A 22752-nucleotide genomic window follows, 5' to 3' on the forward strand; every position below is an offset into this window, starting at 1 on the left:
TCCTGTGGTGATGAGTGGATGTAGCCTAGCTGAGATGTAGCTTATGTTCTGATTTGCTTTCTGTGGTTGTTGGTGGGTTCTCAGAACAGTCCCTGCTGGGCTGAAAGTTTTTGTGCTTTGTCTGGATACAAGGAAGATTTTGGGTTTGCCTTTCTAGAACTTCTCCCGATTGTCAGGCCCTTCACTATTTTTCAGGAAATGCATTTAAATCCTGCTTTAGCTTGCCAGGGAGCCTTAAACTGCTGTCCTAATAGGAAAGGTGACTGCAGAAAGCCCTTTGTGAATCAACAGGGGTTCCTTCCATGTCCTCTATCAACCGTGCTTATTTTACTGGTACAAAAAACTGATTACCTTTTACATTGTCCCGCTGCTACTATATAAAGTAACTACATCAATAATGCAGAGACCTGTGCTCTCTTCTGGTTGTTTATCATTAATAGAGTTTAACCACTTTTTGACTTGCCAAATGTTTTGCTGATGCTGCTGGTCAAATGGGGGGGAAAAAAAACATAATTTGACATGCAGAATACAGAAATGAAGGCTGATAGTTGGGAGCAGCATTGTTTTACTAGTGAGCTGACTCTGCTCAAAAGATTTCGAGGTCAAATGTGATGTCCCACAGTGACAGCCAGTTTCCGCCATCCCTATCGAGTTACAGTTGTGCTGAGCAGTGCTTCAGCTTTTCTTTGGTGTGCTTCTCTTAAGGCAGGAATAGAAACTACTATTCTACTATATGCAACTGTGCTTCCTGTAATGTTATGGTTTGTAACATAATGGACCTGGATTAATGTTATTTAGTGACTGACCCTACTAACATGCTACAAATCATTCTGTTGAGTATGTACTACATATAGCAGGTATGATTTTTTGCTATAGCCCAGTAGGGTTGTTCTGGCTTTAGTAGTTAAAATGAGCCTAAAACTTAGCACAATGGTGTCCGCAATGTCTGTTTTACTTAAATCCAAAGGCAAGTGATATTAGGAGACAGGCTGTATCAAAAATAGTACGGGCTGCTGCATTACCATCGTCCCTTCATGCTTTGACTTCCTGGTTGATACAAAGACATCTTTTGATCTATGTTTTTCAGTATGTATTGGAAATCAGGCGGCTGACTTGGGGGGGGGGGGGAAATATCGAAGACTAGGCTTTTCAAGTGCTTATTAACCTTGTTTGAGACTGAGGTTTTTAAAAGTGCTTGGTGGCTTTTGCTGGCTGTTCTTGGACCAAGTTTTCTCAGACCTGTTGTTCTGAGCTCTTCTGACAACCTCAGCTTGGCTCTTGGTGCTGAGCTTTTTAAATGTCCTGACTTTGGAAATAAGATACACTGTGAAAAGATATTCCCTGGAGATTTATGGTGGTGGATGCACACCCATTCAGGCTGTATGGCCAAATGTTCTGTGCATCTCTGGGATGTGGCATGATTTATGTGTAACTCTTAAACTCCAGGTGGCACTAGCAGCTCGCAGCTGGGTTGAGGTTGGTGAAGAAGGCTAGGGCAGCCCCTGCAATGCCTCCCACAGAGGCCAGAATTCAAATACTGGTCATGGAAATGTTAAAAATTAGTTGACAAAATGCAAAATTCTTCTTGCTTGAATACCTGTAAGCAGAATAAATGCAATGACTGAAACTAGGCAAAGTTAAGTCTACTTTTTTTTTTGAAGTTCCTTAGAAATGTCTGTGTAAATAAATAAAGAATATATGCAGTTAAAGTGGAAGAATCCAAGAAGCAGAAGATGCTGAAGTCCCACAGTATCGAAGGTGCCAAGAGATGATGGTTAGCTGACTGCAATACTAATTTGCTAGTGCAGATGTAGCTGCTTATCAGTGGCAGAGTAGAAAGTTATGAGCTCAGTTTTGTGGGCCTGATTCTTCCCTCATGTTTAGCTGTTGGAACTGGTAAAGTTACTCTGTGTAATTAAAGGGAAAAATAAATGTAAGTGCATTGATATTTGAAATATTTTAGGTTTTGGAAGGGCTTTGGAGAGTATTGGTCTTTGAAATTAAGTCTAAAGCTGGGACAAACTACCAGGTATGTTCAGGTAAGGATAACATTAGGTGTACTTCCTTTGTAACATAACACTTTCCCCAGGCAAGAGGTCACAGTTTTTATACAAATGGAAATGTAGAGAAAGAAGTACGTCCATAATGACTGAAAGAGACTCATTAAAATGCACAAATAAAATATTGTGGGTTTTTTGTTTGTCTACAGCAACTTGTGATTCTGTCTCTTGCTCTTTTTTTTGTTAATCTTTATGTATGTATTCTGCCTGCTTAAGGAAAAGTTATGCAGGCTGGCTGCCTTCTTCCACTTAACTGGCCTGCCAGGTCAAAGGTGTTTCAGCCAAAGTCGATACTAGTATAAAGGTCTTAAAGACATTAAGCTCCTGAGAATTTTCAATAAATTTTCTTATGAGTAAAGAAGAGAGACTCTCTTTCCCCTCACTGAAGGGCAAGTGTAGACCTCCAAGTTATAATCCATCTTGCTGGGCCAGCTGGTAACCATCAGTTGGCAAGGACATAGTTGTAGGCTAGTCACATGTCTGCTGTCTGCTAGCCAGTCAGTCATCAGGCCGACAAAAATGGGTTCAGGACCCAAGGGAAACTGAGGGCAAGAGAGGGCTGCAGAAGGCACTGGAGGAAGCCAAAGAGTGGGGTGAGTGTGAGGGGAAAGCTTGGGGACCTGGCGATGGAGCTGGGCATGGCATGTGTTTGTGGGAAGCTGGGGTCTTCTGTGAGGCAGCCTGTTTGAGAGTCTCCTGGTGTTTTCTTTTCCTTCTGCTTGCTCTTCAGCCATGGGATGTGCCCTTCTCGAGGGAGCTAGTGTCTTCCCGACCTCACAGACAGAGGTGTAGGAATCCTTTTGCTGTTCATGATGTTTGAGTGGCTTTTATCTTGCAGGTCCTATCTTTGCCACAGTGTCTGGGAGCAGTTGAAAGGGGACTTCCGGTGACAGCTGGTTAGTTCCCTTTTCTCAGGGTTGTTCTGGTGGATGGTGTAGGGTGCTTGCCAAGCCCCAGAGATCCCTTTTTAGGGGTAGGGGAGCAGCCTTTCTCCTCTTAGAATGGCAAAGCCACTGTGGATGTTGGTGAAATTACTTGGGCTGAAGGATGGGCATCTCTTCTATATCTCGCCCTGGGTGAGAGGACACCTCAAGTACTTGCAGTTGATCTGGGGGATAGATTAAAATAGGGTGGGCTGCCATGTTTCTGTGATGCAAGGCCCTGGGGCCATGGGTTTCTCTAAGGCATGGTTTGCTGTGGTCACTTCTGCTGGATATAGTCAGCATGACTCATTCATGGCAAACACTTTACAACAGCTCTGCAAATGGGCCAGCTTACTGCTTTATTCTTTATCATGGGTTCCAGATACAGAAGGCTTTTTTCTCCTTTTTTCAGCAACAGTTGAAGGTAGGTGAAAATATCAGTCATCTTTGTGGCTGTTTGTTTGTCAAAGGCATAATCTGATAGGAAATTATACTTTGAGCTTTGGAAGCTTTATATTCCTACTGCCTAATACCCTGGCAGTTCTGTGCTGCAAAGGAAGAGGTGTTCTTGGATTAAAATGGACACGTGGATTTAAATGAAAACCCAGATTTTGAGAACTTGCTATCTCTTTTATGATTAGTTATTGAGGCCAGAGTTTATTGTAGCTACTGGCACTCCCACCCTTGAACTTTGCCATTCTCACTTTCTTGATACTGGGTTAGGTTTGGTTTGTCTGCCGTGGCAGCTGTATTTCTCTGACTAACCTTAGCAGGCTTTTACTACATGTTAAAAATGTTCAAAAGGTTTTGTGTTTTTATGTATGACAAGAAGGGTCCCAAGCAACATCTTAGCAGCTCTGCTGAAAGACCAAACACTGCATCCATTTTTGAACTACAGTATTTTTACGTATAAGGTACAGTCATGCAATCCTTTGTTCTCACTGTTGCTTAGAACTGATGGAAGTAAGCCCTTCCACAGCTCACAAGCCTTTTGTGCTTCTTCAGGGAGCACTTTCTTAAAATGAATAAACAAAAAAAAAAAGAAGGGGAAAAAAACAGCTGCCTCTCCCCCAAAACTAAGATTAGATCTTGGGATGTGCTGGCCAAGGTTTTCTTGAAGATTCTGAGCAGCACTGGGAAGGAAACTGGAGCTTTTTCCTATCATGCTTGGGCAATTTGAAAAATTCCACTTCCCAGATTCCACTTGTTATTTCAGTATAAAATACTGATATAATTTGAATGGGTTCCTTTCACCAACAGTGTGGGGTTTTTAATTCCTTTTCTAGTTTTAGTTGGAAAGTTGTCTTTTGGGTGGTGGCTCAAGCGCAGCAGTTTTATTAGAGCTTTCAAAATGGTCCTTAAAGTATTGGAGATGGATTACTGCTGTATCACTGAGCTGCAGTTCCAGCCCTTTTAACCAGCGCTCTTGCAAAATGGTAGGAAATTGGAAACTCTTTTCCTGTAAACATTCGGTGCAAAAAAGAGAACTTCACACTAGGAGAGTTTCAGCTTTAACAGATAATCATTGCTTCAAACCAGAAGGCTTTTTTTTTAAGGAGACTACTTGATAGGACCACGCTGATTTGTGAGCTGTATTTTACTCTTTCCTGAGAAGAAAGCTTTCTGAAAGTCATTTGAGTTTTTGAAGTCTAACATGACATCAGATTTGCTTTTACCAAGCTTACAGTGATTGCATTCTAACACAGAAGGATAGTGAAGTCTTTTTCTGGTACCTCTGGGGAGCTTTTCAACCACTGAGCTACTTCATTCTTTCATAATTAAATCCTTTGGTTTTTTTTGTTTTCCAAGAACTTGCTTCAACAGAAGACCTGATGGTATTGAGATTTGTACTGGAAAGTGCTGCTGGGTTTTCTTCCAGACTTTTTGCCACATCAGAATAGTCAAAACTCCTAGAAAATTAGATAGTCTTATGAGGTTATGTCATAGGACTGTTATTAAAGATGGATTTTTTTTTTAGCCTGTGCAAGTATATTGATACTGCTTCTAATATGGACAGAGTTATACTCATAGAAATATGTTTATCTTGGCTATATGTGTTCTGCTTTCTAAATTAGAATAAACTAACATAATTGCTCATCTATGCAAATAATTCTTCCATACTCTATGGCTTGGAAAAACCTGTTACTTACATGAGGCTGGTAAAATGAACACTGTAGCAAAGATAACCAGAAGATCAAGATATCCTGCAATGTGACATGGACATATAGATAGCACTGTCCTATCTCAGGTGATACATTCCCAGTGGCTGAGAGTTCAGCAGCATCCCTCAATGAATTCTTTGGATTTCAGAAAATGTTTTTTAAGCTGTTATTTACATGATGGAACTGAAATGCTGCAGCATGGTCTTAGACTACTGCAGAACCATTTTATCCTAGACAATGTGTCATTGAACACCTGTGATACAGGCCATTTTTTCCAATTAAAAGTCTGACTGTGATCTGTTGAACTCCAGCCGGATTGTTAGGGCAAACAGTCACCAAATGTTTATTGGCCTGGTGTTGCTGACAGATAACCCTGATTTCTTCCAAAAGCTTGTCTGAAAGCTTAATTTATGCCTCTATAATAGTGAGATATGACACTGAGTTTTAGTGAAGTTTGGCAGGTTTCTAGGTTATTCAAAATTCATGATCTAGTGCAGGATCAACTAACACAGACTTCTGACTAGGAGTTCTTGTGCTTTTAGTAAGGCGTTGTGTTGATTACTTTATGATCCTGCTTATTATTTAAGGAGTCCTTTGAATATTGGGCTATAGAAGAAAAAAATAAATGGGGACCCTAAGGTATGTAGGAATTGTGGACAGAGTCTCATCTAGACAGCACACTGTTTGGAAGGTGTTGTATCCAAATATTCACTTACATTTATTGCTTGCAAGTAATACCTCTTAAGAAGAGCAAAGAAGCGATTGTGTCCACAGTGAGTCCTGGCATAACGTAGGTGCAGACTTTTGGGCTGTCAATAAGATTCAAACTACCATTTAAATCTTTTTTTGTGTGTGTGTGTGTGTGGCACCATTTGTAAGAAAGCCTTGGCAGAGCTGCAGTGAAGTGGCAAAGCTGGTGGAAGAGATGAGCTGGCTTGAGCTTTCAAGAGGATTGTTCATTGGAATCTGAGATGCAGAATCAGAACTGAGAAGACTCTGACTGGTTCTCTAATGCATTTGCTCCCACATTTGGTTTAAAACTCAGTCCTTGTTTCTTGCATAACCCGTTGTACTTTCTCTTAGCCTGAACTGGTTTGCTGCCTGTGTTATTAGCCAGCAGTAAGAAAATGCTTGAAGAAACAGTCTTTATAGATATGGAGGGACTTTGCTTAGAATAGATGTGTAAAGAGCACCAGGTCTTGGGCACTGATATGTGCAAAGCTTTATCTGCTTTTAGATTCTGGAAAAGCGTGGCAAGGCCTGGATTCACTGGGATGGCTTACAAAGGTAACCACACTTTCTACAAGAGCTACCTAGGTAGTGAAGAACCAAGTTCAACAGCTTTGTATGGTGAATTTTAAGAAGTTCTGGAAATATATGCTGTTTCTTCCAGTAACCATAGCTGTGACTTCTGGCAGCAACAAGTGAGATGAGTAAGCCCCTTCTCATCTCTAAAGCTGGCTGAAGGCTGTAAGCCTCTGTTTTGATGTTGAACATGTACAATTTTCTTGGCCTTTATAGGAAGTTGTGGGCATTCACATGGTGGAAGTTGGTCTAAGTAACTGTAAGAGAAAGCTGCAGCTTCAGGCTCCAGAGTTTGGCACCTTGTTCAGTTTAGCTGGCTCCTTTCTTCCCTTAAACGACTCAGTAGTGGATTTGGGCAAGCGTGTTCTATTTTCAATTTAATTTTAATCTAACACCCATTTTAAAGCAGCCATATTAGTTCTACTGACAAGTGATCTGGGAGAGAATAGTCTTACCTGAACGCTGCTGCTGGACTCTGAGAAATGTAAAAATATGGATAGGGCTATGCTGGTTGACAACAGCTAACAGTCTAGCTTGGAGAACTGTATCAGAGGGAGGAAGAATGTACCATCCATTTTCACACTCACCAAGAAGTCCCGTGAAGACATGAATTCCAGCAGCACAGGGAGGTCTCATTTGAGATTAGGCCTGGCTGGATAGGCCTGTCTGCAAAGAAATGCAGAGTGAATAGACAAGACACGTCCAGGGTAGGATGAGGAGATGTGACATAGCCAAATTCAGTGATGTATACTTGGTTGCACCTCTAACCATTGTCAGAGTCGGAAATCGCTACAGGATCTTCTGGGTCCCAGCCAGTCCTCTAGATGAAGGTGTCTCCAGTACTGTATGTGGCTTTGGAGAATATCAGTTCCACATTTTAAGTGCTGGTCATGGTTACACTAAATGCTCTGGTGCCTTTCTCCAGGAAAAGATTGGATGCTCTGCCATGTAAAATACCAAGGCTTTCTGGCTTGCAGCAGTTCTTTCTTCCTTACTAGCTTTTGTTTAACCCTGAGCATGTATGTGGGGTTTTAAAGGTTATTCATTTGGGGAAGGATGAAATAGCCACTCCTACAGAGCTGGAGGGGAGAGGGGCTCAGTACTTATTCTTGGGAACAGCCCAACATTGAAGTCACCGAAACCTCACTTAATCTGGCGGTCAGTCCATTTGCCATCTAAAGGAGGGGTCCTCACTGCTTGTTCCTGCCAGGCACCCCACTTGTGCTGGTGTAAGCGTTCATACAGTCTCCTGGAGAGTCACAGCAAGGAACCAACCAGGCTAAAATCAAACATGTCCAACCCCGTGCCCCCAGCAACGCCAGAGCCAGCGCAAGGGAACAGGAGCAAACCTCAGGCAGAGACAGCAGAGGAGACTGAGCAGATCTGTTGGATTCAAGTGCCAGAGTAACTCAAGCAGAGTGCTCTAGATGCTGCATGATTTCTTGTTAACCATGTGCATTTTCACACTGTTTAATTTTTAGCTGGTGCAGCTGTCATGGCATCTGCTGTGTCTTCAGTTACTTGCTGGCTCGGTGTCCTTGGAATTACAGGGGTGTTTTTTGAGGTGCAGTTGCACTGCCCTGGGGTCCCACCACGAGCTGTGCACGAGAGTCACGCAGCCTAAATCTGCAGGGCAGGAGTATTGTGTCCCGTTTTGTTGGGAGAGGGGATGGCCAGTTCCTCTTGCTGAATGTCAAGTTCATCCTAGTTGACAGGAAGGAGATTTGATGCATAAACTTTATTTTCCCTTGGAAGTGTTGACATCAGCCTGAAGGGGCTAGCTGAAGCAGTTTGGGGACATCTAGGACACACTAATGTGTAAATTCTACTGTGCACTGCATGAATGATGCTGTGAGGCTTCTCAAATCCCTCTTATTTTTATGCTAATTTTGAGGAGGGGTTTTAATCTTTCATATATGATTCTCTAAGCAGTTTCTTCAAAGAGGAAAATAACTCATACAGTTTGGGTAATAATAGTACTTAGTGCTTAACGAACATTGGGGAATTAATCCTCTTGGGCCGATAAATTTAAATGAAGTGGTGTTAGTCCTGGCTGGTGAGTGGGGAGAGTGCTTTCTTCTGGGCATGGAGGAGCAGACCCCTCACTGATGTCATTGCTGTGGCCGTGCCGCAAGTCAGCAGAAATGTGACCCACACCCATGAAATTGGGATTTAAACTAAGTCCGTATATCAATCCCTGTCCTCCACCCTCGCAGCTGCACAGGGGATCAGGTGTTGTTCTCCAGGCTCTGGCAGGCCTGCGGAAGAGCAGCAGGAGCAGAGCTTCTCGGTCCTGGGGAAGAATTGTCTGCAGGGTGATGGCATAAGGCCCGGGAGATGCTCCCTGTTCCATGTCCTGCTTGAGGGCAGTTGAGCCGTGTGCTGAGGTGGCTGTGGTGAGACTGTCACGGTGTGCTTCTGCACTGGCTTTGAGCACAGACCTCATCTGCACATGTGTGGGTTGCAGCCATCCCTTGGGGTTGCAGCCAGCCCTGAAATTCAGTGCAGATGTCCTGCATGACTTTATTCTGCCATCCCGTGACAAGAACAAGTTATATGGCCAACCCCTGTTGATTCACACAAGACCGAGCAACATAAACAGATCTTCTGGGAAGAGGCACCATTTCAAATTGGCCAAAATCCCTTGGGTGGCAGTGGCCTGTGCTCTGATGAACAGACTCCCAGAATTCAATGGAGAGTGCTGTGGGTGGGCATTAACATCATGGTGGCACTGTCGAGTTTGTGCCCATGTTCCTGGGGCTGACAGGGAAGAGCAGCACTGAGATGATGATGCTTAATAGATGCATTTTTGTGAACCAATTATTGCAGGTTAAAAGCAACAGTTAAATTAATTTCTTGTTGTCAGGTTACAAACTGATTGGAAGCCACTCTGGGGTGAAGCTCTGTCGGTGGACAAAGGTAAGATTTCCCCCCACACATGCTCTCCTTTTTTTAATTATCTAGAGACTTAGGTGTTACAATTTCCAGGTAAAATGTGATATTATTTGCAAGAAAATATACTTTGTCTTCCATGCTATAGTTTTGCATTTCAAGCTATTAAAATCCTGCTGCTAAGAGTGAGAATGTGATTGCGGCAAAGAACTGGGAACATCATTTTCTGTGTGTGTGGTTTTTTTGTTTGTTGGTTTCCTGTTATTCTACTGTCTGCTAAAATATCTCCTGCCTACTGAAATACATGGCATGAGAAGAGCACCACAGAGAAAAGTGGGAAGGTGATGTCACTGGTGTGAGGTCTTCAGAAACGAAGATAACACAGTCCCCTCATTACATTCAAACAGACACACAAGGGCATTTAATCCAGTTGTTCTGTGACTAATATAGCTGCTTTGCAACAGTCAGTGCTCCTCCAGAATTTTTTGGCATTTGTCAAGGAAGATTTAGACAGTAAGGTAACTGTCACTTTGTCAGTGCTTGAAACTTTTTAAAATAGTCTTTGTAGGAGTGTGTGTATATATGTGAGTATATACACACACACATATCTATATGTGTATACACCTATATATGTATTTATATACACACGTGCACACACTTATGTGTATATATTTGGATAACTTGAAGGATGACTCTATATACACACACACGCCCTCATCCTTCAAGTCCTGTGTGTGTGTGTATTGTAGACTGTGTAAACCAGTAGTTCTCGAGTAGTTTGTCTGCAGACTTGAAACTTTCCCAGCAGAGTTACAGATCTCTGTAGAACAAACTTCAGCTACTTCAATATGTGTATTGTTTTAACTGCCCTTTGCAGGTCCCTGAGAAGCAGCTCACAGATCAAAAGTTGCAAACCACTGCTCTGTACCTCAAGGGTCTGTAATGCTATATATTTTTGGAGTAACATTTATTTAACATGCTAAAGCCTTCAGTACTAGCAGGCTGGTAAACTCTGTGAATCTGCACCTCTTTAAAATGCCAGCACACCTCTTAATTCTTGTGCTATGGCAGTGATCAAGTTCCTTGTCTCTTAGCTCTCTTTAGCTGCATGATTAACTTTGTTTTTGAAAAGAGCTCTTTGAATGACAATTACCAACCTGGGTGGCTGCAGCTAGTTTTTTACTGAAATGCTTGGAATCAGTGTACTGTCTCATCAGAAGACTTGCACTTGTGAACAATTTTAAGAGCCTCCTGTTGCATTGTCATGAATATTTGTGAGACCTCCAGATCCTACTGATACTTCTGCTGTTTACTTTTACAAATATTTCTCTTCTATTGTTGTTTTTTTTTTAAGTTGGAGAAGACCTTGAGTTGTTTAAAGAAAAACTTGTCAAACTCTGTCAATGCTGTGAATGAGAAGGCAAGCCAGAGAACCCATTTGTATTAAAGAACCAGAATGTAATGCAGCACTGTAAAGCCATTTCACAAAATAAATAGGAGCTCTGTGTGCTTAGATGGGACCATACTATTTTTAGCTTAAGCAGGAATTGAACATAAAGTGCTCTAATAAATTGAGCTGAAATTGGTTACAGGCAGTGGCTGTGACTCAGGCTCACACCAATATGTGAGTGTCTTCAGAAGGCTTGTTCCAGATTTGTATCAGTGGAAAGCAGGAGCAGGGCTAGAAGTAGTGTTAAGTAAAGTTACAGAGTGATATCTCAGACTAAAACTATTGTGTTTTGTCATATTCTGGAAAAGAGTAAAAAAACAAACCAAAACTACAAACTCTAGGAAAAGCCTGCTGATTTGCAGGTTCTATGAAATCCAAAATGTAACTGGCTCTTCTAGAATTTATGCATCACCTGAAATTTGTATTGTTTGAGGGATGGGTGGAATAAACCTCATTTTCCACTTTGTTTAATCTTCCAACTGTATAATAATGCTATACATATATTAGGGATTACCTGTATACTCTTTCTCCAGTGCTCAGCGGAGATTATCTGGGATCACTAGGACTCTTCAGGTAGAGGAAGATAGAATTAAAAGTCACTCTGTTATATTTCCAATTTCCTCTTGAGAGTGGTAAAGATTCTCTCTTTTATTATTATTTAACTGAGATAATGAAAGACAGTCTTTGCTCCAAGCAGCTTGCATGCTAAATAGAAGATAAATTCCGGTGGGAAGGCTGCTGCAATTCTGTTAAGGAAAGAGCAAAGTCCTACTGAAGCCAATGACTGGTGTGAATGAGAGTTTATAAGGTCAGGGTATTTATTTAATTTAGCATTAGAAGAAAGTCTGCTAGACGAACGAAAATAATTGAGTGTTTAGTAATGCAGCCTTTAAATTGATCTTTGTTATTCTCCTTACTGGGCTTTTTACACTGTTTCTTACAGCTTAAGTGGCTTCATCTGCTTCTTTTTGTTGGCTGATTCAGTTAAAGGCTTCAGTAAAAACATGTTGTTATACTCTGGTATTACAGATGAAATCTATTGGTTAAATTAAAGTTTTTCTTCTAAAACAGTTGTAAATTTGACATAAATTCTTTGTTTCTCTAAGGACATGTAAACGATCAGACTGTATACTGGTCTGCTTGCTGTGATTTTTTTTTTTAATGAGGCTGCACCTGTCATTATCCTGACCTGCCACGCACCATTAACTGGGCTTGCGATATCTGTCATAGGTGACTTTGAACGCAGAAGGTACTAGTAACTGAACATTGCAGATATGTCCAGGAAGCAGGTAGCCAAATAGCAGTGGATACAATGAGCCTTTAAAACAAGCCCTGGTCACATTTGGAGAAATATCTGCAACAGTTTTGAATGTTGTTATACTTCAGCATCTAGCTCATCAGGTCACTCTATTCCAGTGTATTGGCTGTGTTTGGGACTTTTTGCAAGCAACTTTGGCCTTTCTGAGGGTGCATTGCTACTTTGGTTAGTCCCTGGTGCAATCCTCCACTGAAGTTGGTTACTCTGGAGTTAGCTTTTGCTGCTGATTAGTTCTTTTTTTTTTTTTTTAATCTTTTCACTCCATTTAGTTACAGATAGTGTATTTTAACTTTCTTGCTGTTTGTGTGTCTTTTTCTTTGTTAGTCAATGCTTCGAGGCCGAGGAGGCTGCTACAAACACACCTTCTATGGCATTGAGAGCCACCGCTGCATGGAGGCCACGCCAAGCCTGGCTTGCGCGAACAAATGCGTGTTTTGCTGGAGGTAAAATACTGATGCTGTTTTACTTTGGGAGAAGCCACCTGATTGCATAATATATAACGGGCATGTTCAGTCTTCTTGTGTGCTCTTGAGAAAGAGGAGAGGAATTTGGTACCGAGAACACAGTGCACCAAAGCAAGAAACAGAGCAGTGCCTAAATCCAGCTGGCTGTTAGTGTCTGTGATACTGATCCTGGGCCTGGCTCTGCACCACTGGTTGGCCAGCTGGGCTGGACTTTGTGTCACTCTGCCTCGTGCTTTTCTCCAAAGCAAGAACAGTGTTACTTGTGCATCCTTTCTGCTTGGAAAAGGCACGGAGGAAGATCTTGCAAGGCAGCTGTGCTCCCCCTTCCTTCATGCCTCTGTCAGCACTCCTCCCTTCTGCATGGGCTGGCATGTTGTACAAAGCTATCAACATGCTAAATATTTTAAATAATTTTCTATTTTAAAGTTGGATCCTTTTTCTTTAAATTACTTCTCCCCCCTCATCTCTAATTTAGTGGCATTTAAAGTGGGCAAAAAGTGGTGACTTAGTAGCTGTTGTCTTTCCAAAACAGTTGCTAATAAATGATTTTTCCATTTTAGTCAGTAAAGTGACCTCTTTCTCAGGAATTATTTTGTTGTTAATTCTTTGAAGGAACTTAGCTTTGTCTGGATCTGAACTTAAAGCTATGAGCTGCTCTACCACTGCTTACTCACTGAAGTGCCTGGATTTCAGAGGGAAGCTTTCTGCTAGGCTGGGGGAGTGCAGGATGGGACTAGTGAGAGAATGAGAGGCTTGGCAGAAATAAAAGCAGTGACGTGAAAGTGTACTGAGTGGGAGAACATGGAGGTTATTCTCTGAGCTCTTTCGTCTCTACCTTGTCAACTAATTCAGACCATGAGGGCTGCGCTTCCTTTGGTATTTATGTCTACCTCAGGGGACGGGCTGCCAATAATATTCATATTTCATCTCTAAGCCTGGGTGTCCAGCATATCAATATTTTCATGCAAAAACACCCAAATTCCTCTCAATACCACTTCCTGTCTTTCATTAAACAGTCGTCAAGTTTTAATAATGCAAACATTTCATGGAAGTATTTAAATGACAGCAACACTGCAAAATTACCTCTATAATTTTGAATGCACTTTGAAGTTATCTCACATGTTAGTGTTAAGTGTAAGCATTAGACGCTGGTCATCCTATTAAGTATGCATTTGGGAGCCTATTCCAAAATGTTAATTGGCGCTCTTGATAGGCTTTCATCATATCGTAGCTTGAAAGGACACAGTGAATAGCGTGTTTAATGTGCAAGTTCTACCACTCCTCTTCAGAGCATGTAATAATGATCTGTTGACTGGAAGAAAAAATGTACTGCATTTTTTTTTTTTCCTGTGCATCATCTAGCAATGGTGCAATTAATTCTGCAATGGTAACTGTACTGCTAGGAAGACTGCCATGTGTGTTATTGTCCCTCTGTCCTGACACAGAAGATACATCATAAACACCAGCTAGAAAGCAATAACACCACCAGAATGAAGTGTTTTTGTCCCTAGTATTCCACTGCAGGCAATTATGTTGTCCCACTTCAGAACGACTCAACTCAAATATTTCTTAGCAGCAGCAGCAGTCTGCATGTTGAGTAGGGGACTGAATCAGAGAAGTCAAACAAGTATAAATTTGAAAGTGCAATAATTGGGATAAATCATCACATGTGACACCTTCCATGTGACTATAACTTGTAATTCTGTAGCTGTCATTTTTCACTTTTACTCTGTTTCCAGGATTCTTCTTAACACTAATGATAACTAATACTAGAAACGTTATTTTACTAATGGTAACCTGAATGCAAGGAAATGGCTTTCCAGAGAACTGTGGTGAAAAATGTGCTCATTTATTAGTCTTCTGTGGGTGATATGGATAGCAGCTGTTAGACTTTTTCATACAAACTGCAACTGTCTGTCTTCTCATCTCAGACATCTACTGAATTTGAAGACTTTAGGCTCAGTTTGAGACTCATCCTAAGGCTCATTTTATGTACACCTTAAGCTTGCCATAAGCCAGAACTGCTGTTGAAAGTCTCTCTCTATCCCCAGCTTTGGCTGCTTCTTTAGACCCTATGTTTGTCCTTCTCTGTGCTGCTACAAGCCTTTGCATGGCTCAAATGTGTACCGGGTCAGGGGATTGACCAGAGTTCAATGTAGCTGTGTTCCCCCCACTACCTGCATCTGGGAGCTGCATGGGAATTGCTCAGGAGCTGCCTCCAGCGTGGCATGTTCATTAAGCGACACACAGTGCCATGCTGACACAGGCCATCCATCTTTCTGCCCGGGTTCAGCTCCTATTGGCTTGTCCAGAGGTGCTCGTGTCTGTTGGCATCTGTCCTGCACTGACACATAGCTGCTCCATGCCTCAACTTGCCTTGAGGCGGTGATTCTTCCTTATTCTTGATACTTGCAGATGTTACAGTTGTGGCAACCACTATATTATGAGATACCACTATGCCATACAGATATGTGGCAACCACGATGTGGTGCGCTTGCTTTGTATAAGAGTGAGATTTTCTTGTTTAAAAATAATAGCAATTGTGAGGCAGATAATGTCTTCCCTTCTGAGGAAGGCTCTCTGCCATCTCTATTCCTCCAACTATTGCAGGGACTTCAGTGTTTTCATGGTGTTTCCTTGCTTCTGGCCTGGAGTTTGACAGTTTGTCATCTGTAGCGTGGAGGTGACAGAGCGTGAGCATATTAGCACATCTGTCTTTTGGAAGCTGTTCAAAATCCCAAATGGGTCACGGAAAGAAACAAAGTCCTCCTTAGCATACTCTCACCCTTACAGTTGGCTGGTAAACATCTCAAGAATCGATGGGAATAGCTGCTCTTAATTTAGTGAAGAGGAGTCTTGAGTATCCACCTTCTTCAGCTACTTGTTAGTGTCAGCACAATTCACAAATACTGGATCCAGGAATACCTATATACTTCTTTTAAGCCCATCAGTCCTTGCACATTCTTAATCACATGAGACTAAATGCAGAATTACAGACACTGGTGGCTGAGTAGTGTAAACATATTACCTTCTTATCATTAACAGTTACCATCTGTGCTGTTGGAGACATATGAAGTGAGAGTTCTGATCTACTGTCGATGAAATGTTTCTAATACAGGTTTTATGCATTGCTGGCTTTCTCACTTAGCCCTGCACACTAAACTGCAGACAGAACTGCTGCGATTTTTTTTTTATTTGATCTCTTTCAGATTTTTGACATCTGTAGAGTGTGCCAATGTTTCCAACCACACAACTTCACTGCAGCTCTCCTAGCATCACTGAGAAAAAGGCCAAGGAGCCTGTTTGTTTTTCCTCTTCCTCATTTTGGCAAGAAGTGCTGTAGTTCAGCCATTTTCCCTGGGATTTGGATGCAGTTGTTGTTGGCTGGTCATGAGTGACACTTTTTGGCCCCAAACCAGGAGTCATGGGTGGAGACACTATCCAAACACACTCAGAAAATTATTATTATTATTTTTTAATATATTAAAGATGTAGTTTCTCCGTCTTCATTCTAGACCTTCCTGCTTGGCCCTGGAAGGGTTGCATCAGTGGTAGATATGTTGCCTACCTCCACCCTCTTACTGGAGTAACTACCAGCTCCTGCTTCGATGCCTCTCCTAGTCAGAGGCTGGCATTAATTTTGCATTAATGCAGACTTATAATGTGGTAGCTCCTTTGGAGGGCAGAAGGAGATATCAGATTATTTTTTATTTTTCATTTATTTTTTTTGTGCCCCCCTGCAATCGTGCCTTGTTGACGCATGAGCTGTTACGATAAGAACAAGGGGGGAAAAAAAGACCATAATTACTGCATCCCTAACTCATAATTTACTCTACAAAAATAGTCTGTCACTACCCATTATTGTTTTCAATTGCTCTCTCTGTGTTTGTAGTGTCTCTTTAGCTTAATTGTCTAAATGGAAATGTGCAAGTGACCAAATCTTTTAATCAATTAGAGCAAGTGTGGGGACTGAGTTTTCTGACACTGCCTATATTGCAGCGCAGTCACCAGGCAAACCTGATTTGATTAGGTCCTGTGGCTGAGTGTTTAGAACCCAATCAATTATTGTGGAGAGATGGGACGGCTGAATAAGATTTAAATTAATAGGTTTTATTATTTTGCATCTGAGGAGGAGGCAAACCAGACAGAATAAAATATCCCATAAAGAAAACCTGTTCATATTTCTTCTTGTGTAACTTTATGGTGTTTATACCTGTACTTGAAGGTTTCAGGTTTAACTTGTACCAACTGAAATTCTGTTCAGACTATCTGAATGTGTGTGGCCAAAATGTAGTGGTCACAAAGACCCTCAAAATGAAGATATTAAAAATTGATCTCCCGTAGGAGGGATACTAATAAAAAAAAAAAAGGGGGGGGGTATAGGGAGGAAACATAGCTCTTAGAAGAAACTTTTGTTTTCATCTGTTTCTCATTAAACAAGTTGCCCCCAGAGGCTAATTCTTCAGGGAAATGTGAAATATTATACTACGATCAAAGGAGTTGGCAGCACTGTATATCTGCAAAATATATTCAGAACCTGAGCCTGCAGCCTCGAGAAGTCTCTTTGCATCACCTAATCCTTGTTTCAGTAAGTCAGGATTGTTTTCTCCCAAGGTTTTAGTTTTAGAAGCAAAGACAGGTGAACTGAAATAATGTGTTCTGACCCGAAGTTCATCATTCTCTTCAGACTTGATTCTTTGCTGGTTGTTTGATCTTTAGGCCTGCCGGTCTCTCAGGAGCTCTTGAAATAACCTTTTAAGTGGGAGGGGGGATAGTTGTCAGAAAATACACCTATGCTGTATGCTATCTGTGGTTTAAAAAAACAAAAAACAAACAAAACCTTTGAATTTGGAACATGAATTAGTCTGTTGGTGCATTTGTGCTGCTCCATCGGCACTGTAAGCATCTGTTTGAGGTATTTCCAGGAGAAAACATTGATGTGGTCCATCAGGTAGGATGTGAGCTGGAACCTGAGTGACTGCCTCAGCTGGGTGCCTGTTTTCCAGCCTCTTCGTGCTTTGCTAAGGCAGTAGCAGTGCTTTGCTTTTTGCAGTGTTTGAGCAGGATAGAGTTGCTTCAAGTTGCTTTTCATACTATAAAAGAGAATGCCCTGCTGAGCGTTACCAATTAGATACTGTTTTGTCAAATCCAGGCATCAAAATGTGGGGGTTGTGGTCACTGTAAGTATAGTCAAACCCTGGGGTAGTATCTGCCACGTGAGGATTCCCAGCTTACTCTGTAGTGGGGATTACTGTCATTCCTATTATGCAAAAAGCAAAAGCTGTCATGAAGAGATGAAAAAATACTATGCCAAAAACTTACCAGGACTGAAATCCATGCTTTTCATCTCATGACCCTGCTGCATCATGGTATGTGTTTTCATGGCCTTGGACTTCTTGACTTCTGGAGTGTTGTAGCTATCATTTTTGATTTAGGTATTTATAGCATTGGTAATGAATATAAAGAGATTATTTGCTACAAAATGCTCGTATCTGCCTTGACAGTTATTTCAGGTGGTTGGTAAGTGGTACCCACTTCTATCACTCCATCAGAAGTTACTGATGACTGCCTGGACTTTGAAAGTAATCTTGTACATCCCAACACTTTAACTATTCTAATTTTAGAATAGTTTTTAAGACTACGTGTTGAGTGTGGTGCGTGTTTCTGCTGGGAAAGAATGAAATATATTGGCGTGGTCATGAGGCAGACTTCTGTGAGGTGCTCAGCATCGCCTCCCTTTCTATAACGTGTCCTCCGTATATAACACGAGCATTTGGAGGTTTCTTAGAGTTAGGGTGTCATTTTTTTCAGCATTGTGCATCTTCCATTCTTAAGATTCACAGAAATGTGAATTAGAAAAGAAGTGGGTTCTTCCAAACTCTTCTGAAATTCAGTCCTCTCTCAGCCTAGAGCAACTAGCAAAATTAACCTGGTCTAAAGTAGTCCTTACAGTTGGAAGTAGTGTGTGTCACTGCCAATCATCGTAATATGACCAGGTACTCTCTTAAGAAAAATGGTACATTTCTGGATTCAGCAGTGGATTAAAAGAAAAAGGAAGGGGGGGGGGACTGGTTAAGGTTCAGCTGCAATACAGTTTTAATGGATTGAGGAAACTGGGTTGATCTGACATGTTTTGTTTAAATTAAAGTTCAGCAAATCACTTTGGGCTTTTTTAACTGTTCCTGAAAAAAACTTTTTTATTTAAATCAGTTTAAAACCAGCTGAAATGAAAAGTTGTAAGTTTTTCTTTTGAAGATACTGAATATTTTGTCATTTTTGAAACAAGAGGGGTTTTTGGATATCTAGATATCCAAATATTTGACTTCAAGCTTATTTTCACATTTTTTTTTCTGCTCTAAAATTGTTTACATTTCATCAGCACTTATAAATAATTCCATGCCTTCTGAAAAGCTTTATAATGAGTAATTTCAGGAAAAAAGAAAAAGCTATTATTTTGCCCACTCCAAAATCTAACAAAAGATTGCTCAGAGCAACATTGAGAAATAGCTGTCTGTTATTTAACAGGAAGTTTCTATAGAAACATTGATTGTGTTCCACTTTCTCAGACAGCAGCCTAGATAGGGATTTTTTTAATTGTTGTTCTTATGAGAGCTCTTTTATTCTTTGTAAGTGAACATCGTTCAATTGTTTTTTAAAAAAGAAGAAAAAAAAGTCTGAAAGGAACTTGGAGTCTTAATTTATCTCCAGGCACAAGGCAGTGTCAGGTGTCTCTAAATCAGTCCTGACGGATATTTTGTCTAACCTGTTCTTAGAAATACGGAATGATATTTTTACGGCCGCTGTAGGTAGTCTGCTGCAACGTTGCACTGTTGCCCTTCCTGTGTGCCCAGGTATCTCCCCTGGTTGTAATTTTAAGGTTGTTGTTACTTCTCCGCACATGGAGAACAGTCCATTCCTTTACTCTTGGTAGCTGCCTGTACATAACTGCAGGCAAATATCATCTATACCCTTCTGCCTGTCTTTGAGATTCAAATCTCAGTCCTTCAGTCTGCCTCTCAGGCAGTGCTTTCTAGGACTCTGTGTCTTGCGCTGTCATCTCAGTATGAATTTTTGCTACTGTATAATGTTGTTGACTGCTGTTCGGTTGTGATCACTATCAGCAACAGATCCCTCTTTGTGGAAGTGCTGCCTAGCTGTTTGCTTCCCCACATTGCATTTTGCAGTCAACTGCAAATTTTGACTATGTAAAAGATCACCATGCTGAAGATGTTTTTAATTGCATGCTATTCTCCATGAGTTTGCTTCTCCTTCCATCTTGGTTGTATCTGCAGGTGTGGTAAGTCTGCTTCCTGATCTGTCATTCAGTTGTTGAAATGCAATGAATAGGGCCAGTTCCAGGACCGAAGCCTACAGATTCTCTTTCAGATAGACCTAGTTGCCTAATGAACCAGCGTAACCACTCTTTGATTCAAGTTTTCCACCCTGATGTTACTCTCTTGCAAAATAGTTCTATCTACAGAAAGTTCCTGTGGGCAGATTATGAGAATGTTTCGTAAAACAGTGTCAAAAGCTAGACCTTCTGTTTTTTTCTTTGTCTGCAAGGACCTGTGGTGGTCTTCACATGGAATGTTCTTGACAGATTTGTATTAGCTGTTACTGATCTCCATGCTGTCTTCTGAGGGTTACACACTGTTTTAGTCCACAATTTTTTGAGGAACTGGAGATTAAGGACTGATGTAGAAATCCTTGCCTTCTCCTGAAATGGGTGTTGCATTTGCGCTTTTCCAGTCTCTTGGAATCCCTTTCACCTGTTCTCCAGGAGTTCTTAGCTTATGGCCAGTAGCTCTGATACTCCATCAGCCAGTTCATCCACATGCTCTAGGATGAGCTTAATGACACCAAGTCATTTGAAAACGCTTAATTTAGATAAGTACTCTAACCTGTCCTCTTCCTAGTCTAGTTTGAGTTCTTTTCATTGCCATTGGGAAGAAGCAAAAGAAAAGGTGCAAACGCTTGGTTTTCTTGTCATCATGGAGAAGCATTAAGCTTCGCTTCCTTGCGCATTGGACCAGCATTTCCCTTAGTCTGCCACATAATCCTCATTTCATTATAGGGAAGGGTTTTCTTGTTAGCCTTTTTGTATATCCTTTACTAGTTGTATCTTATTTTGTGCTTTGACCTTTCTGATTATGACCCTGTGTTCTTATGTTCTGCTTTTTATTTTCAGCTGGAGGACCACTAAGGTTGTTGAAGAGCTCATGATTCTGCCAGATTGGTTTCTTGTTATACTTCATGTCTTTTTTTTTTTTTTTTTTTTTTTTTTTGCCACAGTTTGCACTTCTGCCTTAATAGGGTTTAAAAAACTGTCAGTTCTCCTGAACTCCTTTGCCCTGAAACTTTCCTCCTCTGGGATCTCACCTGTCAGTTTTCAGAGTTCACTGAAGTCTGCTTTCTTGAACTCTTTGTTTTTATTCTGCTCTGTCCATTCCTGGGAATCATATACTCTGTCCTTTCATCATCGCTGCTGCCAGCATTTCCTCACCTTCATGTTCTCTGCCAGCTATCAACATCAATCATTGCTCGCTAGAGTAAATGACGCTTTATATTTGTGCTGCATTTTCCCTCAGAGTTTCTTGGAAGAGTCGATAATATTAAGTTTTGCTCACAGGAGAGTACAGCTCTTTTAGAAGAGGATCATTGGTTTGCTTATGACCATGCTGGGAGTCAATTGCAGAATCAAGTCCTGGCCCCAAGACCATCTTTACTCATGGTTTCTGCCTGTCTGCTAACAGAGAGATGGCAAGAGGCACAAATCCAGAAATTGCCAGACTTCAAACAAAAAAAACCCTTCCTCTGTAGCTAAGCAGGTGCAGGGGGGAAATGCCTCCATTTTGTAAAGGCACTGCAATAAATTCTCTTGCTTTTTTCCATCAGTGGAATTAGTAGTGTTGAATGGACTTGCCCCTGATGATCAAGCAAAAGGCTGATTTATTAAAACAACGCATGACTGAATGAAGAGTTGAATGTGCTGCTCTACTGAAGCATATACTTTCCTCACCGAGGTCTGATTGACTGCTGGGGAAATTTTGGTAACGTTGGCAAATAATACTGGTAGATCAGAGGTTTGATGAGAATGCAAATAAAGTTCAATAGCAGGCCATCTCCGTTAGCTAGGGGAGAGCCAAGAATTCCCAATGTGTTTGGTGTGATCTTGCATTGCTTTCTCATAGTGGTTTGCTGGAATAATCACGGCTTGTCTTTGGAGTGTTAGGGCAGCTTCTCAAATGAGCACGTTTCAGATCTGAAGTTCTCTAATACAATGAGGGTTTGGGACAGGGCGTTTAGTATGGTATGTTATTGTGAGAAGGGCAGGAGTACCATACATGATCACCTGCTGGTATTTTTGCTTTCAACTCCTCCCAAGATTTGAATAATGAGGTAGATGATGTAGCGGGTCACAGAGCCTGCAGGGGAATGAAAAAGTGACGGTGAAATTTTGTCTGTGCTAGGGACTGTGAAACAGTTTCATAAGCCATCAAACACTTCTTTCCTTCCATATTAGAAGAGAACTGCTTTTTGCCAAATAAACTGCTTTGTAGACATGACCTGGTGTGTTTATTAAACAGTTAGAACGTGTTAAAAATTCAAGGACTGTTAAATACTAATGATTAATGGTTGTCCAGAGTGCATCAAGAGTCTATTGATTTTCTGCCAACTTGCCCTATTAAATATACAAAGTACAAGCTATGTAGTTAAACATTTAAGACTTTTATAAATGCCTTTTTATAGCATTCAGAAAATTTTCCACGTTGGCAGCCTAAAAAAGTGGGAAATCCAAAAAGCAGAGCTGTTTTAGCTTAAAGGTTATTATCTTTGAGATGGTAAAGCAGTTTCAGAGAGTAGTGTTTGAATTTTTGCTCTTGAAGTGGACAAAAACCTTTGGGCCAAAAGACTGCTTTAGCAGATGCCAGGTCTCGAATTCGTATATTTTAGTGCTGTGAAAATGTGGAGCTGCAGATCTTTCTCACTTGAAGGAGTTAGTGGGAGTCTTGATTTGTCCTTGCTAGGCACAGAACCAGCCACTTAATTCTGAGAAAGTGCTTCCCTCTGTCTTTCCTCCTGTAGTTAAATATTGGATGTCACATCCTGATGCTGTGTAGCTGGAAGACTGAATAAGTCAGCTTCCAGGGATGACAATGAGAGCAGTAGATGAACTA

The 22752-nt window shown here is 41.2% G+C and overlaps 1 protein-coding gene across 2 annotated transcripts in view; it reads left to right on the forward strand.

Annotated features, from left to right (window-relative positions):
* The window catches only part of LOC106482279 (S-adenosyl-L-methionine-dependent tRNA 4-demethylwyosine synthase TYW1), a 115791-nt gene that overhangs the window by 23640 nt on the left and 69399 nt on the right, over positions 1-22752 (forward strand). For both annotated transcript variants that reach the window (XM_067309616.1, XM_067309617.1), the window contains exons 9-10: positions 9317-9369; positions 12435-12553. In XM_067309616.1, coding sequence (XP_067165717.1) covers positions 9317-9369; positions 12435-12553 — 172 coding nt within the window. The remainder of the gene's footprint in view (positions 1-9316; positions 9370-12434; positions 12554-22752) is intronic.

The sequence above is a fragment of the Apteryx mantelli genome, chromosome 22 (genome assembly GCF_036417845.1).
Source record: "Apteryx mantelli isolate bAptMan1 chromosome 22, bAptMan1.hap1, whole genome shotgun sequence".
Taxonomy (NCBI): domain Eukaryota; kingdom Metazoa; phylum Chordata; class Aves; order Apterygiformes; family Apterygidae; genus Apteryx; species Apteryx mantelli.